General features: G+C 39.9%; 1 protein-coding gene across 4 annotated transcripts in view; it reads left to right on the top strand.

The window, feature by feature from the left end:
- Positions 1 to 22,812, top strand: part of LOC100998003 (sodium/potassium/calcium exchanger 2) — an 89,328-nt gene extending 66,516 nt beyond the window's left edge. For 2 of the 4 annotated variants that reach the window (XM_031661472.1, XM_031661469.1), the window contains exons 5-7: positions 1,393 to 1,482; positions 9,036 to 9,202; positions 13,914 to 22,812. In XM_031661472.1, coding sequence (XP_031517332.1) covers positions 1,393 to 1,482; positions 9,036 to 9,202; positions 13,914 to 14,163 — 507 coding nt within the window. In that variant the 3' untranslated portion in view covers positions 14,164 to 22,812. Of the gene's footprint in view, positions 1 to 1,392; positions 1,483 to 9,035; positions 9,203 to 9,372; positions 11,380 to 13,913 lie in introns of those variants that run through there. The other 2 variants (XM_031661471.1, XM_031661470.1) reach the window with 2 other exon arrangements.
- The last annotated feature ends 201 nt before the right edge of the window (positions 22,813 to 23,013 follow it).

Here is a 23,013-nt window from a genome sequence, read left to right as displayed (position 1 = left end):
ATCCCAGCTAACAAATGGCCCCACAAAACAGCAGTCATTTAAAGAAATGGATGGGGTAAAATTTAAAAGAACCATGCAAATGATCACAAAAAATATATATTAAAAACTTGAAATTAGTAAAGAAAACGTAAGCCTGGTTTGGAGCAATAGAGACTGTGTTCACCATTATTGATATTCAAAAGATTACCATGTATGAGTTTATCTTTTCCTTTTAATGGAGCTCTCAAAAGCCATGACAGAATGTGTTCTATATGACTGCCCAAGGTCAGCCCTTCAAACAATTGAGATTGCTTTCATACAAGTCAACTTTAAAATTCATTTCTCTAGATAAAATTGGATGGCATTATCAAAGCAAAAAGTGGGATTGTTTCTCAACGTGGAAAGCTTTGAAATAAAAAGTGTTTGGCAATAATAGGCGAGAGGCTCTCTGACAGCATTGTGCTGTCTGAGTGTGTTTTTAAAGGACCCCAATTTTTCAACAAAGGACATCAAAAGAACACCACTACAGTGCAAGCCTGGATTTCTCTGTAGTGGGGCTGGGTAAGAAACAGTGCATTTCAAGTGTCTGATTTTTCTGGCTATTTCTAGGAAACTTTAAAAGTGCTCACACTTTATGCCTGGGATAGCATAAAGTCTACTTCTAGAAGCAGAATTGAACATAATGTATTTTGGGGTGGTGAACAGGAGAGAAAACATTCTTGAGAGCAATGTCTGATCTGCCATCTCAGTGGAAATCAGTACAATTGAGCATTTCTGCCTCTGTCTACTCTGGTCCATGTGTGGTTCCAGTGTCCTGGAGAATGGCCATCATCCAGAATCTATAAAAGCTGTGGTGGTGGCTTCTTCTGTGTGGCTTTCTTGATAATTGGTGGGACTGTAAGATGAGTCAATCTATTTTTAAACCTGCTGATCCTTCCCATTTCTTGTTCAATGGAATTAATCCCATAGGTTTCCTGGCATATGGATTGTTAGGATTCATGGTTTGCAAGCAATAGAAACTGATTCTGACAAACATTGGAGCAAAAGAAAGAAAAAGGAGGAGGGAGAATATGGTGTTAATATTGAGGAACGGCCAAAAATCCAGGCCTTAGAAAGGGCAAGAGCAGAGGGAATCTAAACATCTAATAGCAGGAACTAACAGACATTCTCTCCAAGACTTCCATCTCAGGAACCAGCACTGTGATCATTCAGTTCCTATCAATTTCGTATTTCCAAGGAAGAATCTTACTGTCCCAGCTTGATCAGGAATGAGTAGGGCCTTTTGATCGCCAATCCTACTAAGATGCAGGAAATGCTAGAGAAATAGCTACAATGGTGGCTTTAGCTTTGGATTTCCAGATCAGTCTCAACGGATAACACTAATATTCTGAACTCTTCCTGGTTGTCTTTCAGTCATCAAGGAAGTTTTTTCCCATCACGTTCTTTGGCTCCATTACCTGGATTGCAGTATTCTCTTACTTGATGGTCTGGTGGGCCCACCAGGTAAGATTTTGATAGTGACATTCATCTGCCTGGTTTTTCTCCAGTCCTGATTGTCAAGTGTTTAATCGTTGTGCTTGCTTTCTGCAACTGCCACAACAGTATTGGGTGTGACACAGACAAGTCAGCATTCCAGGACTAGAGGAATTTATCCACTTAACTTTCCCTAGTCTCCTGGCCGTAGCCTGGAAATGAATCAGCATAGCCTCTGGACAGCCATGTGGAGGCAGGCAAGTCTAACTACGTCTTACTTCTGCAGCCTGACGGACACCAGGACAACCCAGACCTGGGAGCAATGTCAAGATTGTGCCTGCTTCAGTAGTACTTACTTTATCTTGAGCAGCCACTCACCTCACATTCTCACCAGCCTTTCAAAACTGGCTCTAGGAAAGCATCTGGAGACAAAATAGCCTCTTCCTTGAGCTTTACTTTACATAAATGATTATGTATTTTTAACTCAATACAAGTCATAATGTCTATCACAAGAATACACTCTCAGTATTCGTTATTGAAAAACATGAATGAAGAGTAAGAGTCAAGGGTTTCACATTTTCAAAGATAATAGTGGTAACCATTGATAATTGAGTATGTACTACACACCCAGCAATTCACATCCCTTTGTCTTTATAATCTTGACAGTAACCCTATACATAGGTTCAAAGCCTATGAAGGAGGTACTATTATGATCCACAGTTCACAGATAAAGAAGTTAAGCTTAAAGCTGGTAAGATTACCCAAAATCACATAGGTAGAACTAAGATTTTAACCTAGGACTCTGCAACTCCAAAAATCATACTTTTAACCTCTCTTATAAACTACATAAATCCCAAACTTCCCACTTGTATCCTTTGTTTAATATAATCCTAAAATTATTATACTTGGCAACATAAATAAAATATAGCAATTTGAAATAAGGAAATATACACTGAGAACATACGTGAATAGACTTTTCAACAAATGGTGCTGGAATAATTGGATTTCCATATGCCAAAATAAATAAACTTAGATCCTTACCTCATATTTTACATAAAATTTAACTGAAAGTGGATCATAGTTTTAAGAGGTAAAGCTATCAAACTTCTAGAGGACAGAAAAAAAAAAATCTGTATGACCATAAGCCAGGCAAAGAGTTCTTGGATACAATACCAAAGCATGATCCACGAAAGCAAGAACATTGATTAGATTTCATCAAAATTAAAACTTTTGCTCTTCAGGAAACACCATTAAAAAGGAAAAGAAAAACCACAGGCTGGAAGAAAATATTTGCAAATCATATATATCTGATAAAGCACTTGTATCCAAGATATAAGCTTAAAGCTCTGTAATAGGAAGGCAGGCATCTTCAAGTATCCTAATTTTAAAGATCTGAACAGATATTTCACCGAAAAAGATACGCAGATGCCTAAAAAGCACAAGAAAATATGCTCTACATCATTATTGATTAAAGAAGTGTAAATCAAAACCATAACAAGATACCACTTTACACCCACTAGGATGGGTATAATAAAAAAGACAGAACCTAACAAGTGTTGATGAGGATGTATAGAAATTCGAATCCTTACATACTGCTGGTAGGAATGTAAAACAGTGCATCCACTTTGGGAAATAGTTTGGCAGTTCCACAAAACATTAAATATAGAGTTACCATATGATCTAGCAATTCCACTCCTAGGAATAGACTTCAGAGAAATGAAAACATACGTCCACAAACACTTGTACACAAATGTTCAAAGTAGCATTATTCATAATTACCAAAAAGTGAAAACAACCCAAATATCCATCAACTGATGAATGGATAAGCAAAATACAGTATATCCATACAATGGAATATTACACAGTAAAAAGAAATAAAGTACCAATACATGCTACAACATGAAACTCTAAAATATTATGCTAAGTGAAAAAAAGCCAGTCATAAAAGGACACATATCATATGATTTATATGAAGTGCACAGAACAGGCAAATCTATAGAGACATATAATAGGTTAATATTAATAGTTGCCTAGGATTGGGGAGGTTGGGGGGAAATGCGGAGTGACTGCCAGTGGGTATGGGTTTCTTTTGGGGATGATTAATAAGTTCTAAACCTAAATTATGAAGCCTGCACAACTCTGAATATATTAAAAACCATTGAATTATACACTTTAAAATGGCTAAGTTTTATGGTATGTAAATTATGTCTCAATAAACTTGTAAAAACTAATCACAAGATATCACTTCACAACCACTAGGTTGGCTATTAAAAAAAAGTGGCATGTGTTGATAAGGATGTGGAGAAACATGGCTGCGTACATGTGTAAAAACTTGCAGGCTGCTTGCAGTGGCTCCTGCCTGTAGTCCCAGCACTTTGGGATGCTGAGGCAGGCAGATCCCTTGACCCCAGGAGTTCAAGATCAGCCTGGGCAACATGGCAAAACTCTGTCTTTACAAAAATACAAAAAATTAGCCGGCCATGGTAGCACATGCCTGTAGTCCCAGCTACTCAGGAGGTTGAGGGGGGAGGATCATTTGAGCCCAGGAGGTAAAGGCTGCAATGAGCCAAGATCACACCACTGTACTCCAGCATGAGTGGCAGAGCGAGACCCTGTCTTTAAAAAAAAAAAAAAAAAAAAAAAAAAAAAGTAAAAACAAAAAACTTGCAGAACTGTACACTTTTTAAAAAGGAGAATGAGTTTTCCTCTATGTAAAGCATACCTTGGTTTTCAAAAGAATACATGTTACTGCCGGGCGCGGTGGCTCACGCCTGTAATCCCTGCACTTTGGGAGGCCGAGGAGGGCGGATCACGAGGTCCGGAGATAGAGACCATCCTGGCTAACACGGTGAAACCCTGTCTCTACTAAAATCACAAAAAATTAGCCGGGCGTAGTGGCGGGCGCCTGTAGTCCCAGCTACTCAGGAGGCTGAGGCAGGAGAATAGCATGAACCCAGGAGGCGGAGCTTGCAGTGAGACGAGATCCCGCCACTGCACTCCAGCCTGGGCAACAGAGCAAGACTCTGCCTCAAAAAAAAAAAAAAAAAAAAAAAAAAAGGCCGGGCGCGGTGGCTCAAGCCTGTAATCCCAGCACTTTGGGAGGCCGAGGCGGGTGGATCACAAGGTCAGGAGATCGAGGCCATCCTGGCTAACATGGTGAAACCCCGTCTCTACTAAAAATACAAAAAACTAGCCGGGCGTGGTGGCGGGCGCCTGTAGTCCCAGCTACTCGGAGGCTGAGGCAGGAGAATGGCGTGAACCTGGGAGGCGGAGCTTGCAGTGAGCTGAGATCCGGCCACTGCACTCCAGCCTGGGTGACACAGCACGAGACTCCGTCTCAAAAAAAAAAAAAAAAAAAAAAAAAAGAATACATGTTACTAGCAAGATCCACAGAAAACGCTGGCTGATACACTGTCTTATTTCTACAAGTTATTTTATATTATTCATATCACAGTTATTTTACTGACATTTGACTTCAGATTACTCTTCCTGGATATTTCCAAAAAATCATTGGCTTCCTGAGCAAGTTCTCTGTGCCTTGGAGTCATTATTTTCTATACTCATTGAGAGACATTTGCTACCAACACCTGGCAGAAATCACAGCAGAAGGTGGGCTGCTTTTCAGCCTCCAGATGTCCAGGCGGAAAGGACTGTTTGCCATTTATAACATATAATAGTTTTTCTTAATAATCATCTTTTATTTCTTCATATACTAATAAAGAAAAAATGGTGTTTTCCTAACTTGCTGCGATATGTTGTTTCCCAGATATTTCTTTTTTGCCATTTTATAAAACATCATTATTCAGGGTTCCATCTTTTTCATTTTAATGATTACCTTAATTCCAGTCTTGTTTTCCTTTTTATTCTTTCAAAGAAAAGGAACACAAATTCAATGCCTGAAAGAATAATTTTAAAAAGCCAAGGTGAATGAAAGGCATAAACAGAAGGCTTACTTTTCAATGATGGAAGAGAAATTTCTCTTTTTTCCTATAGAAATACTTCTTTCAAAACACTCAGACAGCTGAACAAAGTAGATTCTGTTCCAAGAAGTCTAGCTCTAACTCTGTTGTTTGTACTTCTGAACTATAAAATCCATAGCAGTTATACCATTTAGTGTTCAACTCTTTTGTTATCAACACTTTTATCATAAATGCTATTTGATAATTTGGCTACTGTTTGGCAAAAAAGAAACGTCCTTCACCTACAACGCTTTAACGCAATTTGCCCTTGGCTTTTTTTGGGTTTTTTTGTGGTTTTTTTTTTTTTGCCTTTTTGTTTTTGTTACTCTTGTTGCTTATTGTTTTTGCACTTTAATGAATTTAATGGGTGATGAAAATCTGTGGTTAAAGTCAATCCTGCATCTAATATTAGAAGTTAATTTTAAGAGTCAAATAAGACCTTTTGTCTCATTTAGCCAATTAGCATTCTTTCAGATCCTCCTTAAACCAAGGCACAGAACTGCATTACGGAATACTGGGAGCAGCATGGGCCTCATGATTGGCTTCTTTTTTTTTTTTTTTTTTTTTTAAGAAAATGAAAGAATTTCCCCAAAAGACTGCTGATATTCTTTCTATTGAAAGCTCTAAGCCTCTCTGGTGCTCCCTGATTTTTCAGAGTACTGTCCCGTCCATGTACCCATCATCTTTACTGATTTGACAAAAGTTAACTTGAGTGAAATGTACTCAAAACAAGCTCATGAAGACTAGTTCTCCTTCCACGAAAGGATTTCTAGAGCCACACAGATTCACCAGGGGTTTGATGTCTAATGAAAATTCTCATGAAGTTTTCCATGATGTGAATTGGCCCCAGTAAGCCCATTTCTGTTCCTGCTACCAGACACCTGATAGTCTAATAAATTGGAGAGGGAAAGGAGTAATGCCTGAGTTATAAAATCTAGTTTTTTGGCCAGGTGCAGTGGCTCACACCTGCAATCCCAGCACTTTGGGAGGCCAAGGCATGCGGATTACCTGAGGTCAGGAGTTCAAGACCAGCCTGGCCAACGTGGTGAAACTCCATCTCTACTAAAAATGCAAAAATTAGCCAGGTGTGGTGGTAGACGCCTGTAATCCCAGCTACTTGGGAGGCTGAGGCAGGAGAATCACTTGAACCCGGGAGGCAGAGGTTTCAGTGAGCCGAGATCACACCACTGAACTCCAGCCTGGATGACAGAGAGAGACTCCGTCTCAACAAAAGAAAAAAATTAAAATTAAGTATAGGTTTTTTTTTTAAAACATTTACTTTATGCCTGACACTGTGCTATATGCTTCATTTGCATCATCACATATAGTCATCAACAATTCTGAGTGGATATTTTCTTCATTTTACAGATGGGAAAAACCGAGACTCAGGGAAGTTGTCTACCTTGCACTAGGAGTGGCAGGCTAGGATTTGCACCCAGCACTGTCATCTCCCAAGCCAATGCTCTTAACCACACCACCATCCTTCTCTTCTTCAATTCCTATGTTTTCCTGTATATAGTAGCGTCCAAACTCCAAATATGATTTTGTTTATATTTTGGGGACAAGGTCTTGCTATGTTGCCCAGTCTGGTCTCGAATGTCCAGGCTCAAGAGATCCTTGTGCCTCAACCCCCAAGTAGCTGCGACTACAGTGCATGCCATTGCGCCCAGCAAATAATTTTTGAAACAGTCGCTACTTTAGAATTCCCTCCAAGAATTTAATTATTAAGAATGTTCTAAATAGATTGGAACTTGCCAACAGTGACAATTGTTTAGTCAGCATCTTCTCAGTCTTTGACAATGCTTCACTCCAAATCTAACAATTGACAACTTTTGAGAATATTTTGCTCAAATAGGGCACTCCTGTGCAAAACTCTTATTGAACTTTTTCTAGGAGAATCAGCAGAAAAACATGCTGGTGAAATCACCTATGTATGCGGATTGATTTGCTTACTCAGCAAATTGGTACTAAGAGTCTGCCATGTACCAGGCTCTGTATGTTCTGTCAATTAGGGAGATCACAGTGACCAAGGTGAGGATCCTGCATATATGGAACTTACTAATGGGGAGCAGTGATTCTGTGTCCCATGAGGACAGGGTAAGCTAGTTAAACTCATCAGGCTCTGGAGTAGGCATGATCATCAACATAAAAATATGCTTTTAAGCTAGTAGGAACCACTCTATTTCTTATAAAAATAAGAATTTTTTAAAAAGGATTAAGAAATGAGTGTATTCTATTTCCTAAAAGCCTTTATCCTTATGTGCTATTTTGGCCCTTTAAATTTTTTCAAAAAATGCTGGACATCATCAGATAACCTATTGGAAACCAGATGGAAAGCATTATCTTGAAGGTTTTCAGAGCCACAGTTCACCAACTCCAGCAAAACATGTACAGGTTTTAAAAGTCCCAAGAGGCCAGGCACAGTGGCTCACACCTGTAATCCCAACTCTTTGGGAGGCCAAGGCAGGAGGATTTCGAGGCCAGGAGTTCAAGACCAGCCTGGGCAACATAGTAAGACCCATCTCTAAAAAAACTTAGCCAGGTGTGGCAGTGCTCACATGTGGTCCCAGCTACTCTGGAGGCTAAGGTTGGAAGATCGCTTGAGCCCAGGAGGTTGAAGCTGCAGTGAGCTATGGCTGTGCCACTTCACTCCAGCCTGGGCAACAGAGCAAGAACCCATCTCTAAAAATAAAAATAGAAAGTTTTTCTAGAAAGTCCCAAGGAGACAAATTGCTCAAGAGAGTGGAGGAGCTTCCACCTGAGGCTAGACCAACCTTTCAAAATAGAACTCATCAGTCTTAAAAGGCAAAGACAAAGACAAAAAAAAAAAAAAAAACAGTTAATAACCACCCTCCCCTTGCTTTTCAATAATAATGTACTATTTACAAAGAGTCTTTCACAAATTATCATTTAGTCCTCACAAGTACCTGCTAAAGTAGGTATTATTATCCCGAGTTTATAGATGGCAAAGTGAGGATCAAAGACACTGTACAATTGGTACAGTAAGCAAAATGTCAAGAAATTAACACATACCAGAGCCAGATCTTGGATCCAGGTCCTCTGATTTTCTGGCTTTTGCTTCTCCACAGCTGCTTTGCTGTGTGTTACCAAAACCCAAAACACCCAGCATCGAGTTTCCAGTGGAAATGATAGAATCTTGAAGTGTTTAAGAATGGGTTATAGACACTAGGAGATGCTAAAGGAAAATTGAGACTTTGGGTGTCAGTCCTTGGTTTTGGTAGTAAGTTGAAGGGCAAATCTGCCACAGGACTTTGTGCCACTGCCCCTAGATTCCATGGCCAATTGACTTTTCTACCTCTAATCCTGGAGCTTCCCTGACTCAGTCTTAGAAAGCACCATATAAACGCTGCACTCTAGCCCTCTAGAGCTCTTTATCGGAGATTATCTGTTTCTCATGTGAACATTCCTGATGCCTTGGGTCTGAATATCCTAAAAATATAAACTCTATTAGCAATGATTGTGGCTTATTCATCTTTATTATCTCAGCACTTTGCATAGCACAGTATAGAAATGCATTAAAAGGAGGTTGCATTGAAATTTTTGTGGTTTTTATGATTTTGTAACTTCAAACACTGAGATGTGTATTCCTGTCCTGACATTTAGGTTGGAGAGACAATCGGCATCAGTGAAGAGATTATGGGCCTGACCATCTTGGCTGCTGGGACCTCCATCCCTGATCTTATCACCAGTGTCATAGTGGCCCGGAAGGGGTTAGGGGACATGGCTGTGTCCAGCTCTGTTGGAAGCAACATTTTTGACATCACTGTAGGGTGAGTAGAGATAGTTCTACAAAGGTGCACAGCAGCTCCACCAGTGTCTTTGTCTTCTTAGAAGCTGCAGAGACATGACCAGGATCTCTGAGCCTACGACTAACCAATACCAATACAGAGTAAAGACTGAGAATACCGTTTCATTTCCCCAATTCTATTTCTCATTTCAGAGAACTTAATGAAAAATAAGTCATCCCTAGACAAGCAGAAACACATACCTACATACAGAATGGATGTTTTAAGGAAATATTTTGAGAGAATTTCACTTATATAACAACATTCAAGTGGAACTGAGATATCATGTGATAGCTTCATGATAAGAATGTTCACATTCTAATTTTAATTCAAGTCCCCACCAGCCTAAGGTGAGATTTGGATTTTAAGGTAGATTGGGACAAACATAGGCCCACCATACATATCTTGTATCCTTCCTTGGAAAATACTGAGAATCTTGGCATTACCATTTCTTTATCTGCACTGGTGAAGATATTCTAGGTTTTCTAAAGCCAGAAGGTGAGATCTGTTCTTACAATGAAACAAACGTGAGCTCTCAATATGAATAATCACTAAAGTGAATCGGATTGGGGTTTGGGGTGCTGTGATCTCTACCATTTTATTTAACTTGTCAAAAGTAAAAGTAGTCTGACAAACTTGAACATCAGTACCCTGAGAAAATAAGATATAAGACATTATCCTTACGTTCCCTGGAGTACTGGGCTCCTAACACTTGAGTCTGGAACCTTACTGAAAGCACCTACTTTTTCTCATTGAATATCTTAAATATTGTTCTGTCTTACACCTTTTCATTACCATATTGTTTTTCCTACAGTGTCTACCATGTGCACTGTGTGTACATTTTTCTCCATTTAAGCCACACAATAATCCTATGAAGTATGTATTATCACCCCTATTATTCAGATAAAAATACTGAAAGGCCCAGAGTTCACACAACTATTAAATGCAGTAGCTAGGATTTGAACAAAGAGTCTATGCTATCAATTGTAGCACTCCCTGCATAAAACTCTGCTGTGAGTGTCCACTGTCTCAATCACACGTGAGCCCCCACTGAAGAGCTCTCCATGCTTGTCTGACTGGAAAACTCTGATTTATCCTTTCAGTGACAACTTAAATCCTGATTTCTGATTCCCCTGGGCCCGACTTAGAGGCTCTTGTCCCTATAAACTCTCTGTACGTCTTACTCTTTGTCCTGGTATATCTGCCTACTAGACTGTGCATCCCCAAGAGCAGGAACTCCTCAGAGCTTACTGCATTGCTGTCACTGGTAGTTGTTTGACACATGTTTGTGGAATGGATGGATGGATGGATGGGTGAATGAATGAATGCCTAAACAGTGTTTCTCAATTCTGTGGTCCAAATATTCATAGTAGTGTTCTTGATCAATCTCTTGTAAAAAAAAATAATAATAATAGTAATGTTCTATAGTATATTATGAAGAATTACAAAATGTTTTGTTCATTATTCTTAAATTATATAAACACACACACAAATGGAAGTTTAAAGAAAAGTCACTCCTAATTCTATCACTCAGAAACAACACTTCTTTTTTGTTTTCTTCCATGTATTTCACAAAGTTTTCTTAGTAAAATACTCAGTTTTATCTGTTTGGAAGGCTTTTATTTTTCCATTTTAAAGCAATATATGCCTGGCATAAAGAGGCATCTATGAATAAATTAGTAATTCATAACCATTTTTCTAAGACTCTTCATAGCTCATAACTAACATTTTGTGGCTTCAAATTTTCCCTCTTGTTTTTCAGTGGCTTTTTCCTTTTCTTTTATAGGATTTTTTTAAATTTTTCTGCTATGGGAGTTTTGATGAACATCTTTATGAAGAAAAACCTCTTTCAATTGTTTTGTTAGGATAAATTCCTTTAAGCAGTATTAATGAACTAAATATTTTGAACATCTTAATGGCTGTTGATGTATTTTGTATATTTCTTTTCCAAAAAGTTCTTTCCCAAGAAATTACACCAGCTTACAACATTTTTGACAATATATTGAGTGATGTCATTAGCAATATATTAAGTGTAAAAGTTTCTTCATAGCTTTGCCAGCATTTTCTTTATGCTTCTGAAATTAACATATACTCACAGATATAGAAAATAAAAATAAAGGTCCAGGGCGCAGTGGCTCACACCTGTAATCCCAGCACTTTGGGAGGCCGAGGCGGGCGGATCACAAGGTCAAGAGACTGAGACCATCCTGGCCAACATGTTGAAACCCCGTCTCTACTGAAAATACAAAACTTACCTAGGCATGGTAGGATGCGCCTGCAGTCCCAACTACTCGGGAAGCTGAGGCAGGAGAATCGCTTGAACCCAGGAGGCAGAGGTTGCAGTGAGCTGAGATCGCACCACTGCACTCCAGCCTGTGTGACAGAGCAAGACTCCGTCTCGGAAAAAAAAAAAAGAAAGAAAAGAAAAAAGAAAAGAAAAATAAAGCTTAAAGATCAATAACTCACCACCCTTTTGAAATTCTTGTGTATTTCACATGATTGAAATTACATTGCTATTTGTGTGTATGTATGCATCTTTCATTTTTAGCTTACAATTGTATTATGGCTGTTTTCCTGTAGCATTCTAAGCTTGTGATTTTTAAACAGCTATATAACATTACATTTACTTATTTGCTATTTAACTAGTTCCCTGTTATTAGAGGTTATTAGAGATACTCAGTTTTTTATTATTCAAAATAACACTGAAATGATCATTTTCTGAGTAAAATTTAATCTGCATTTTCAGTTATTTTTATACTTAATTCCTGACAATAGAATTGGTAGACCAGGCCGGGCGTGGTGGCTCACACCTGTAATCCCAGCACTTTGGGAGGCTGAGGCAGGCGGATCACAAGGTCAGGAGATCAAGACCACGGTGAAACCTCGTCTCTACTAAAAATACAAAAAATGAGCCGGGCGCGATGGCGGGCGCCCGTAGTCCCAGCTACTCGGGAGGCTGAGGCAGGAGAATGGCGTGAACCCGGGAAGCGGAGCTTGCAGTGAGCCAGGATCACGCCACTGCACTCCAGCTTGGGCAACAGAGTGAGACTCCGTCTCAAAAAAAAAAAAAGAATTGGTAGACCCAAAAGGCATGAAAAGTGTCATTTTCCCCCGAAAGGTTTTTGCAAGCCATTTGTAGTGCTATTAAACTCAACTTCACTAGAAGCGTGTGTGTGTGTGTGTGTGTGTGTGTGTGTGTGTGTGTGTGTAATAAGAATAAAATTGGTTTTGGTCTTTTCTTCACGAGATGGAAAAAGAGTTTCCCAGACCAAGTCCCTGTCAACGGCTCTCAGTTTGGCATCACCGCCACTCTCATGCCCTCCCCTTCCCTTTTCTGACTTTTCACTGCTGACCCCAGTGCCAAGGCTGCCCCCTCCCACTAAGAACTGGAATTACCCCTTGTTCCCAGGCTGGGAACCCCTCCCTGACAAGTTCACAGAAGGAAGCCCCTCCTGGCCAGGCTCTAGTGGACAAAGTGCCTGTACTGATCCCCACAAGGCAGTAACATCGATCACTTCAGCTTGGCCCAGGTTAATATATGCACCCAGTTAGGGGCTGCATGTGCCAGGCCTAGAATTTCAAAGATCCACAATGCATGGGCTCTGCCTTCCAATTCCCTCTCTCCAGCATAGGAGGCAGATCTATAAACTCCACTGCCCCTTTCACCCTCATTATTTCTCTCTTCCTTTGGAGAACGTAATGTTTCAAAAGAGTACCTCCTCTTCCACACCCTGAGACTAGGCCAAAACTGAACCTCCCTTAGCTTTTGTCACTCAGAAAGCTCAGCCAGCCAAGCAGGTATCTCCTTAGCCACGATGCTGTCTTTAGGCTGATGGGTACAGCCAGATGCCTATCACCAGCCACTTGGAAATGCCCATGTCCCCTGAGCCCTGCACTTCCAGCATCTTCCTTTCTCAGAGTCCTAGTCAACACTTGTGGTGTAGTGGAAACTAGCTCTCCTGAGGGCTTTCAGAATCACCACTCTGGATAGGAAACACAAGAGATCCTCAGATTTTAAAAGCTGAATGACAAGGGAGAAAACAGGTATAAAAATATATAATAAAGTTTTTTCAAAAAACACATCACAAATGTAAGATACTGCCTTCCTTAAATCTTTCAAAAAGACCAATTTTTCATCAAACAATTGTCAACATCTTTCCCAGAATAAACTTCAGACTATGATATTGTATCATGGCCCCCACCACCGTCATTTAATTTCACTTGCCTTTAGATTGTTATTTAAGTCATTGCTATTCTTTGTCTCCATTTTTTAATTTTTTCCTCATTTTCACCACTCATTTCTCTACCTTTTTTGCACCTGCCTGCTCCCTTCACCCTGTGCAAATCCTGCAATTCACCTTTTTAGGACTGAAAGCAACATTTTAATCTCAACTAGGAAGGAAACAAAATAATTTCCAATCAAATTCACAAATGCAGAAATCACCGACAGCAGTCATGTCTTTGATGTTGTCTAACTGTTCTCCCTGCTCTGAATTCAGTCAGAACATAAAGGTTTTTAAAGTCTTATTTCCTTATGTGGTTTCTTGGGCCAACCGTGCCCGAGTCATAGTGAACCTAACAAGACACACAGATTAGAGTTCCTGAGAAAGTAGTAGGTTGTTTGCCTTCTTCAACGTGTCTGACTACTCCCCCCTTGTCTTCCCACTCCCCTCTGCCCTGCTTCCCTCCTGCACAGGCTCCCACTGCCCTGGCTCCTGTACACGGTCATTCACAGATTCCAGCCAGTGGCTGTCAGCAGCAATGGCCTCTTCTGTGCCATCGTCCTTCTCTTCATCATGCTGCTCTTCGTCATCCTCTCCATTGCCCTCTGCAAGTGGCGAATGAACAAAATCCTGGGCTTCATCATGTTTGGCCTCTACTTTGTGTTCCTGGTGGTGAGCGTTCTCCTGGAAGACAGAATTCTTACATGCCCTGTCTCCATCTAGTAGGAAAAGCCATATCTTGCACCAGCAGCGTGAATGATCCCTCCCCACTCTGGGCTCTGGGCTCCTTGACCTCTTGAGAAGAGGCAGCTGGCACACAGCCCTGGGTACCAAGTGTCCCTCCTTGATGGATTTGAGGAGAGATGGATTCACACTGGACCCATTCACTTCACAGGCTGCTTCCACCTTGCCTACTCAAATGACTTCATGTAAGAGACAAAGAGAACCGTCAATATGGGGCTTCTCCCTATTCACCACTGACAGGTACTCCTCGCTGGTCGGAGGTACATTCGATGCAAACAACGACAGAGGCTATATATATATACACCTATAAATATACATATTATAAATATACGCACATGAACACACAAATCCTGCCTGTTCCTGTACTATACCTCTCCTTCCATACCTATAGATTAGTACATACCTGTAAATAAATAGAAAGAAAAATTTTATATATATATATAATCATATATATATATAAAAGTACAAATGCATCTTTTTCAGGGATAGCTCTAGTATATTTATAGTACTTATTTGAAGAGGGGCATCAACCTGCAGTCTGGACTTTACCTCTTAAGTGCAAGAGGAGAACTAATGGAACCAGTAGACAAAGGTAGCATTGCTGTGACCTTCAGCCTGCCTTGGACTTACTGGGATCCTGCCTAGTAAGGTAGATGGTTCAGGGAAATAGTTTGCAGGGAGGAGGGCTTAGTGGAGAAGGTCTGTAGGGCCCTGAATTGAGCCTTCCAAAACATTCCCACAAGCCAAACAGGGAGACCATCTGCCCACCTCCAACTGAGTACCCTGACCAAGAAAGTCAGGGTACTTAGGACAGACAGAGGTTAAAAACCTAGGCTGGGTGGACATTGGTTTGGGGAAGCAGGGAGGTAACCAGGGTTGGGCTTTTTGTTTTGTTCTTATATTGTCCCAGCATGCAAGTAGAAAATATGACTACAAACCAAATTAGTGCTTTTTCTAGGACAGCAAGACTATATAAACTCAACCTGTATTTTTCCAGTGCATGTCCCATCATCATCAAAAGAAGGGGGGTAAGTTTAGCTGTGATTGTCATTTAGATATATTTTGATGCTAAGGGCTGCCAAGAGAGCCTAGATGTGTGATGAGAAACCATCCAGTAAAGGTGCTTAGTGGGCCTTGCCACCTAATGGGATGAAAGGGCATAGTTCTTTAAAACGTTTTCCAATGTAGTCATAAAGGGCTTTAGTGTCTGAAGAAATCATTATTCCCAATAGCACTAAATTAACTTTGATCAGCACTGCTTGGGTTGAGACAGATTAGAGATGCTTGGAAAGGCATTTACACACTCAGTGCACCCCAGGAAGGTTTCCGAGTGCTAGGTCGAGTTGTACCAGGACCAGACTTTGGTTAAAGTTCTTGTAACATCTATGTCTCTTCTTCCATCAGGACCTTATCTGGGATTCTGTCTAGGTTTTAGAGTACACTGTATTTGACAGCTTCCTTACACTGGTTTCAAGCTATTCCTCTAACAATTTGATTTCTTGATTTTGCTCAACATTACATGGAATATTTTAATTTCATGCATTCAATGCCCCCAAGTTCTGCATGACACCTTGTGTGACTTCTCACATCTATGTCAGTAGAAAATAAAGCCAGCAAGGGGGAAAAAATAGGCAAACTAAAGCAGTGGAAAACTATATAGAGCGCTTTTCATTTCTCCAAGTCATGCTTTCTTTAAAATCAGTTGAAAAATTGAATCAAGGATGGTTCATTATTCTGTACCCATCCTATGTCTTAAGTCGGTACATACAGCATATGGGAAATTTCACCGTATGTGTTCCTATCTCCAATCTATTCTCTCATTGACGCCTGCTATGATTTTCTTGTGACCACATACCTCTTAACATAGGAAGATAGGATGCAGAACTTACAGCGGAATAAGAGGAAAGGTAACCTGACAGCCCCAGATCAAGCTCAGTATTCCTTCCAGAAAACCCCAGCTCACCCCACAGAGCATGGCAATAACAGGAAATGCCCATCATTGCTCTTCACCCAGAAGCAAAAAGCACTTCAAACCCGAGGCCCCCTGGGAAAACAAGAAATCAAGATGGCTGCCAGTCGGAGGCTGGTTTTCACGTCTCTCCAACTCGGCAGAGCGGGGCCTTCAGATGTGTGACAGTGCCTGCCAAGCTATTGAAACACCATCCAATAGAGGCACTCAGTGGAACCTGCCACCTAATGGGAGTGAATCGCATTCATCAAGGTCAGGACTTCGTACTGGGGCAAGAATTTGTGCTGCTTCCTTTGAGTGAAAGAATGAGGAAGTGAACTTTAACGTTAAAAAAACTCCAGTTGTTTTCCCTGTATATTTTCTGAAGGGCAGCGAAGTTGGTTATTGTGTGAATTTTATATTATTGACCGGTGTGTTGTTTGAAACAAGGTTTAAATAGGTGACTGACTCAACTGCAAACAGATTATGTAAAACAAAAGTTGAAGGAGACCTGGTGCCGCCCTCTTCTTATTCCTGATCCTCCCCCTGCTTCCTCACTCCCTCCCATTTATTCCCAGCTCACAGTGAAGAATGATCCGAGCAGCTATGGTGCCCTTTGCTTGTCTCAGAGCTCCACTTCACAGGAAGTGTTGTGGTCTTTCATGTGAAGTTGCATTTAAGAAGACAAAATTTCCAAGCCCCGTTCCCACATCAGTCATGTGCACTGAGCCTGACTTACAATAGCACTGCTCCCTCACTGGATGGGACACAAGTGATTCCACAGCCTGCCCTTGCTTTCCCTTCATTTCTGTATAAGTGGTTATGTGTTGAGCCAGGGTAAATTCAGAGAGATGTGTACAGAGTTCAACAATGGGTCTTTAAACCATTCAAATCATTGGCATAATTATAAGAAAGAACTTTCCACATCACGGTTTCTAAAACAGGACATCTCTAACTCCTTTCCTGCATGCCTGTGTATATACATATATAAATATATATATATCTTTATACCAGATCTATATGTACACATATAATATGACTTACATCATCACCCTCTGACCCCATCACATTCAGGATTCTAAAGCAGGGAGCATCAAGTTTGCCAAAGTCAAGGAAGAGGAAAGTCATGCACACAAACCAAAGGGAACATTTCTTCCTGGTTTCATAAGGTTGTTTGTTCCATGCACGTATACCTACAAATATTCACTTTATGTACCCATCTTTTCCCACCCTAAGAATATCGATTTATAGCCTTAAGGAACTCAGTCAGCCATATCCCTAATGCTGATATAGAGGCAAAGAATACACAACAGAAAATACAGAGCAAAAATTTAGACTGCAGATACTCTCTTTGCTTCTCTGGAGCAGGGTATAAAAGATATCAACAATTCAAGAGCCAACATTGTATTAATCCATCTACAGTAAACAAGTTGCACGCAAATGATTTCATTTACTCACAGCAAACCAAGCAGGTCTTGCTTGCTGTCACCGCCTGCCCTCCCCCATACTTCCAAGGCAGCAGAGCAGCTTGGCTCAAACTGACAATTCCCAAATAGAAACTCCTAAATTGCATCTGAGAATGCCCGTGCCATCTCCAGCTGCCCTCTGCACCTGACCAGATCCTGATGAACTGAAGCTGAAGATTAGATGGTGTTTATGCAGCTTCCCAGGACCTAAACTGAGTCAGTGACAGAGCAATGATATATGCAGGGACTAAGGGATAGGGTTGTTTATGCTCTCGGCAGATGCAGAATGTCCTAAAGCCTTGCCCAGAAGATTATAAAAAGAGGCGGAGACTGTTTTATATTCAGGGAAAATGCTTTGTAAGGCTTCTAACAGGTGTCACCTGACAAGGGCCATTATAATTTATTTTATAGGGAAGACATGAATCAGGTGGTTTGGAGCCCTTTCAGCAAAACACAGCTGCCTCACTGATTAGACGTTTGACAATGTTAATGTACATCCATTCCTGGGCAGGGAGAGAGTTGGCAAACTCCCCACCACTGCACATAGCTTTTAAAGGCCTCTGGAACAGTGTGAGAAGAGGTGAGCTACAAAGGGAGCCCACCTCCAAACCACCTTAACAAAAAGTTGACCAAAGAAATGACACCTGGTAGAGTGGCTGGCCAGATAGAGTTGAAGAAGATGGAAGTTGTGTTAAATGCTCTGCAGAAATTACTGCATTGGACTATCTAACATGGGTCTGATGGCAAGCATTTCAGAACATGTCCGTGTGCTTTCCTCCCCACATCTGCCAAACACACACCCATGTTCCTACACACACGCAAGATTATGTGGATGCTATGCTTCCTTGCACCTGGACAGATTTTTTTTCCAGTAAGTAGGTGGCCCTATTATAGGTGGCAGCTCTGTTCCAGAAGAAAGTGAAGCTGTTCTCAGGGTGATTTCTGGAAAAAACAACTCTCTCCTGAAAGCATGCATAGAAGTCAGTGCTCACTCTTGCTAAGCCACATCTTCCTTAGCCATTCAGCTTAGTATTTTTAAAAGATACCTCCTCAACCCCTATAACCTCTTTCAACAATATTGTCTTTAATTACTAAATAAGGCCTTGTCATTAAGAGTGGGTTAGGGAAAAAAATAGAATAAGGAAAGGGAAGAAAGGAGATATTAATCTCCTAGGATTCTAAGAAACCAAGTATCACATTGAAATATATCCCTATGTAGTTTGAAATGGTTACAAATATCAGGCTATGTTTAGCCAATTACAAGAGCCCATATACGGTTTTAGATTTTTTAAAAAAAATAAAAAATAAACCGTCTCAGGAAGACCTTGGGAAAGAAAAGTAACCCTGCCCTATTCCACCATCTATTTACAGTTGGCTCTCTGACTCTGCCTCTGCTTCTATCTTTGTGTTTCATTTTTAATCTCGCAGCTTCATATTTTTTAAATATATAGCAAACAAGAAAAGCAATAAGGGAACTACTACACAGCCAGCTCAACTCTATTACTTCTTATTACACCATGGCAATATTCCTTTTTCACCGGGAGCTTTGGACCTGCACAGGTTGTGGCAGGTAATCACCAGGAGCTTGTAGGCATCTGTAGAAATCACAGGCACACTCATGTTTGCTCTAGAAGGACTCTGTTTTCCACACTGACTCCTCCCCCCAGCTAATGTACACACTGGCATTTTGCATGCCTTCCTCACACGTGGGACACCAGCCTTGCTCAGAACCACCCAAACTCCATGGAGGTCCTTAATGTGGTTAGGGACAGATTTCTTAAGAAAGAGTAAGAAACAGCTACAAAGGACAAGCAAATCCACAAGTCAGGCAGCATTTGAGAGGCAAAAATGACCTTGCAATTACGACGGGATAGGCAACTCTTTTCAAATTAGTGTACAAATAGTGAGGGACTGTGTAGGGCACCATATTATCTAAGCCAAAGCACTTCTACTAGATCATTCATTGACAGGCTGGAAAACCTAATAAAATTTTTAAAACCAGACAAATATCTAAGTCTGAAAGAATGCCATGGAGCTTGCATAGGCTCCCACCAAAGATGTAATTCCATTAAGAGGGTTTGTCTAGTCTATCACGCTAATCCAAAGGATAATCCTCTTACGGGGGAGATCCCAGCATAGATGCTGGTGTGACCCAGCTCAATGTTTAACAACCATCAGCATCAGAAAAGGCCTCCCTCCAAGTTAACCCAAACCCTCCCCCCCTTAATGAACCTGTTTTTTTGTTGGCAGAAAGTAACTGCATCTGGGCACTCTTCACTCTTTGCCCCATAGTTAGAAGTCACCACTAGGTGACTCTTTACCTATTTTCATTAAAATTATCTTTAGATTTTTGAGTCTTTAACCCTCTTAATTTTTATAGCTTCTCTCTACTAAGCCTTTTTAAATTCTTTATATTGTTCTTAAATGATTAGTCATAGTTCTTATGACTAATCATAATCACTGTCTGAACAGTGTTGAACTATACTGGGTGCAGCATGACCATGAAGCCCTGGTGAAGTCAAGGTCACAAACTGTTTCTAAGGTCATTAGGTCATAATCTCAGACTCACAAAGAACTCACAATCAGGAAGACACCACTTTAGATTACTCCAAAGCTCTGGGCCTGCACTTACACTCACTAATTTATCAAGAGGAATCAATGTTTTTATTTTAAAAATGAAACTGGGGTAAATGGTTGGATCTCCACTTATTAACCAGTACTACAGTGTGTTTACATCCTTTTGTGTGGTAGGTTGGATAGAACTTGTAAAGCTGCTGATTGATCTCATGGACTAGGGTTCACCAAAGGATGGGAATTTGTTTCTACATTCTTACATATTGGGTTGCATATTCCTTCATAATGGATCCGTAAGTAACTAAGGTCTTGGAGACTAACAGGCCTCCAAAATACTCAGCTAACCAAAAGAAAATACGAATTTTTTAAATCATGTCATAAAAAATAGAAAAGTAAAAAAAGTCTGAAACTTTGAATAAAATTATTTTAAGGATGAAATTACATGCATGAATTAAGGGTAGGTAACTTCTTGCCATTTAATTAAACAGATCCCCAATTCTTCTCATCAGAATAAAACTGAAGGACAATGGATGCCTTTTGGGTTTTTTAATTTTTTAATATTGCACTTTATAGTACTTCATAAGAGACAATTGTCTTAATTAAAGCCATAAAATACCAATAATACATATATTCAGGGCTTCTGAATATAGTCAATCAATAAGCAGTCCATGAGTCATTCCTGTTTTGTATTGTTTATTGTAAATTGGAGTTTATCTGTTCTATTTTTATTAACTACAATTATTGGTTCTAGGCAATCCTAATCTACTTATAAATTTTAGATGTGTGCTTTAATAAAACTGTTTGAAAATCAAAGAAATTATTCATTTCACAAAAGCATTCTTCGTTTTCAAAATAGCTTATTACAGTTTATTTAGCAAGTTCTAATACTACATGGAAATTATTTTAAAATTGTAGATTTTTTTCAGGAATCCATTTTGTTACGTAAAGCAAAGTTCACCCATATGGAGAATGAAATAGATAATTAGCAAACATATACCTGGGAAATGTAGGATGTGTTTGAGCTTTTATATAAATATAGGATGGGTGTAAGAAGTTCCCTTATAAAAATGGCAAATAGAGACATACAATTTTTCAATAATTCCTTATGCCTAAATTATTAACCTTCCTTCAGAGGACACGTAGGACAGCAGACTTCATAATGCTTTGGTGGTTATTTTCCTCCTCTCTGCTAAAATACACAAGTTCTAACCTAGTATGGTACAGTTCACACACACATACATAAAGATGTCCCCACAACTAAAAACTTTAATGTTTTACTTCATCACAAATTTTTATATAATTTTAACAGACAGGGTCTCACTGTGTCACCCAGGCTAGAGTGCAGTGGTGCAATCATAGCTCAGTGTCGCCTCAAACACCTGAACTCAAGCGATCCTCCCACCTCAGCCTCCTGAGTAGCTGGGACCTCAGGCACATGCCACCATGCCTGGCTAATTGTTGTTGTTGTTAAGAGATAGGGTCTCACTGTGTTACAAAGGCTGGTCTCAAACTCCTGGGCTCAAGAGATCCTCCTGCTTTTGCTTCCCAAAGTGCTGGGATTAAAGGCATGAGCCACCATACCCAGCCCTTTTATATAATTTGAGTAAAAGTAAAATAATTACTAAAAAGCACTTAATAGTCTAGAAATATCCACCAGAACTGGCTACCTAAATTATCTATATAGAGTAAACATGGGTACTAAATTGGACAACCCCATCAACTTTATGTTAAATGGCCAAATTGTCCTAAGCAAAGGGTATCTGAACCAAGGGCCAGTGATAGTCCTCTGTTAGAGGCAGTTTTGTGGTCTGAAGAGTTTCTCTAAAGGGCTGAGACTATTCGGAAGAGGGATCCTCTGTTACCAAATCGTGCTATTGAACCCTGAACACAAAGTACACATATATGCCCTGCATCTAGCCTTGATATTTCTTCTGCTCAAGTCAAAAGACTCCGGAAGCAACACCTTCCACCTTCAAGCAATCCAGACTCAAAAAGCCATCAAAACTAAGAATAGCAAAAGCTACCTTCTTGGTTCAGTGAAGTTGCTGCTAGCACTAAAAGAGAAATTACACTTTTGTTCTTCAGATATGGTTAAAACAAAGAAAATGTTGTCAACGTTGACACCAACATAGACATTTGCTCTATAACATATAAACTGTCTTTTAGACAGGTTATGTTAAAAATATCAGAATGCCATTTTTGTAAAGGATCTTTTTTAGGATAGATGTGGTCTCATGCTTCCTTTGTTCACCTCCATTTTAAAGGAGCATTGTAACCCCTATCCTCACCCCTACAAAAAATCCAGTGGATGCACTTCCAAATTACTTGTCATTTTATATGTGTTATGTTTATTATGAGCAATTTTCACTGGATGATGAGATACATGGCGATACTATGTCAGTTTATTCTCTGTGAATGTGTTTGTACATAGACAGGAAGCTATTTATTTGTACATAGGCTGTTTGGAGTATGTACTTCTGTCTCACATGGACTTCATTCTGATAAAGGGTGTTTCTTGTTGTTTCACTGTCCACACCTTTGTGCTTCTACTACTGATAATCAATTCATAGAATATCACTTTATATAACTAAGTCTCCTCAGTGTGAAAAATAATAGAAATAAAATTATTGACTCAAAGAAGTATTGTTTTGTTGTTTGGAGTAATTCTTACCTGTGACTAATCAGGACCCTCAGGGTCACAAGAAATACATACATGGTCATGGAAGTTTTATTTCAGGGATTCGAGGGGACAACAGGGAAAGCAAGAGTTACTGTTAGTTATATAGATGCTCTCCTCAATTTATGATGAGGTATGTCCTGATGAGCCTATCATAAGTTAAA

The sequence above is a fragment of the Papio anubis genome, unplaced genomic scaffold, assembly GCF_008728515.1.
Source record: "Papio anubis isolate 15944 unplaced genomic scaffold, Panubis1.0 scaffold170, whole genome shotgun sequence".
Classification (NCBI taxonomy): domain Eukaryota; kingdom Metazoa; phylum Chordata; class Mammalia; order Primates; family Cercopithecidae; genus Papio; species Papio anubis.
Note: the sequence above shows the minus strand (reverse complement) of the source record. Positions and strands in the feature narration are given on the sequence as shown.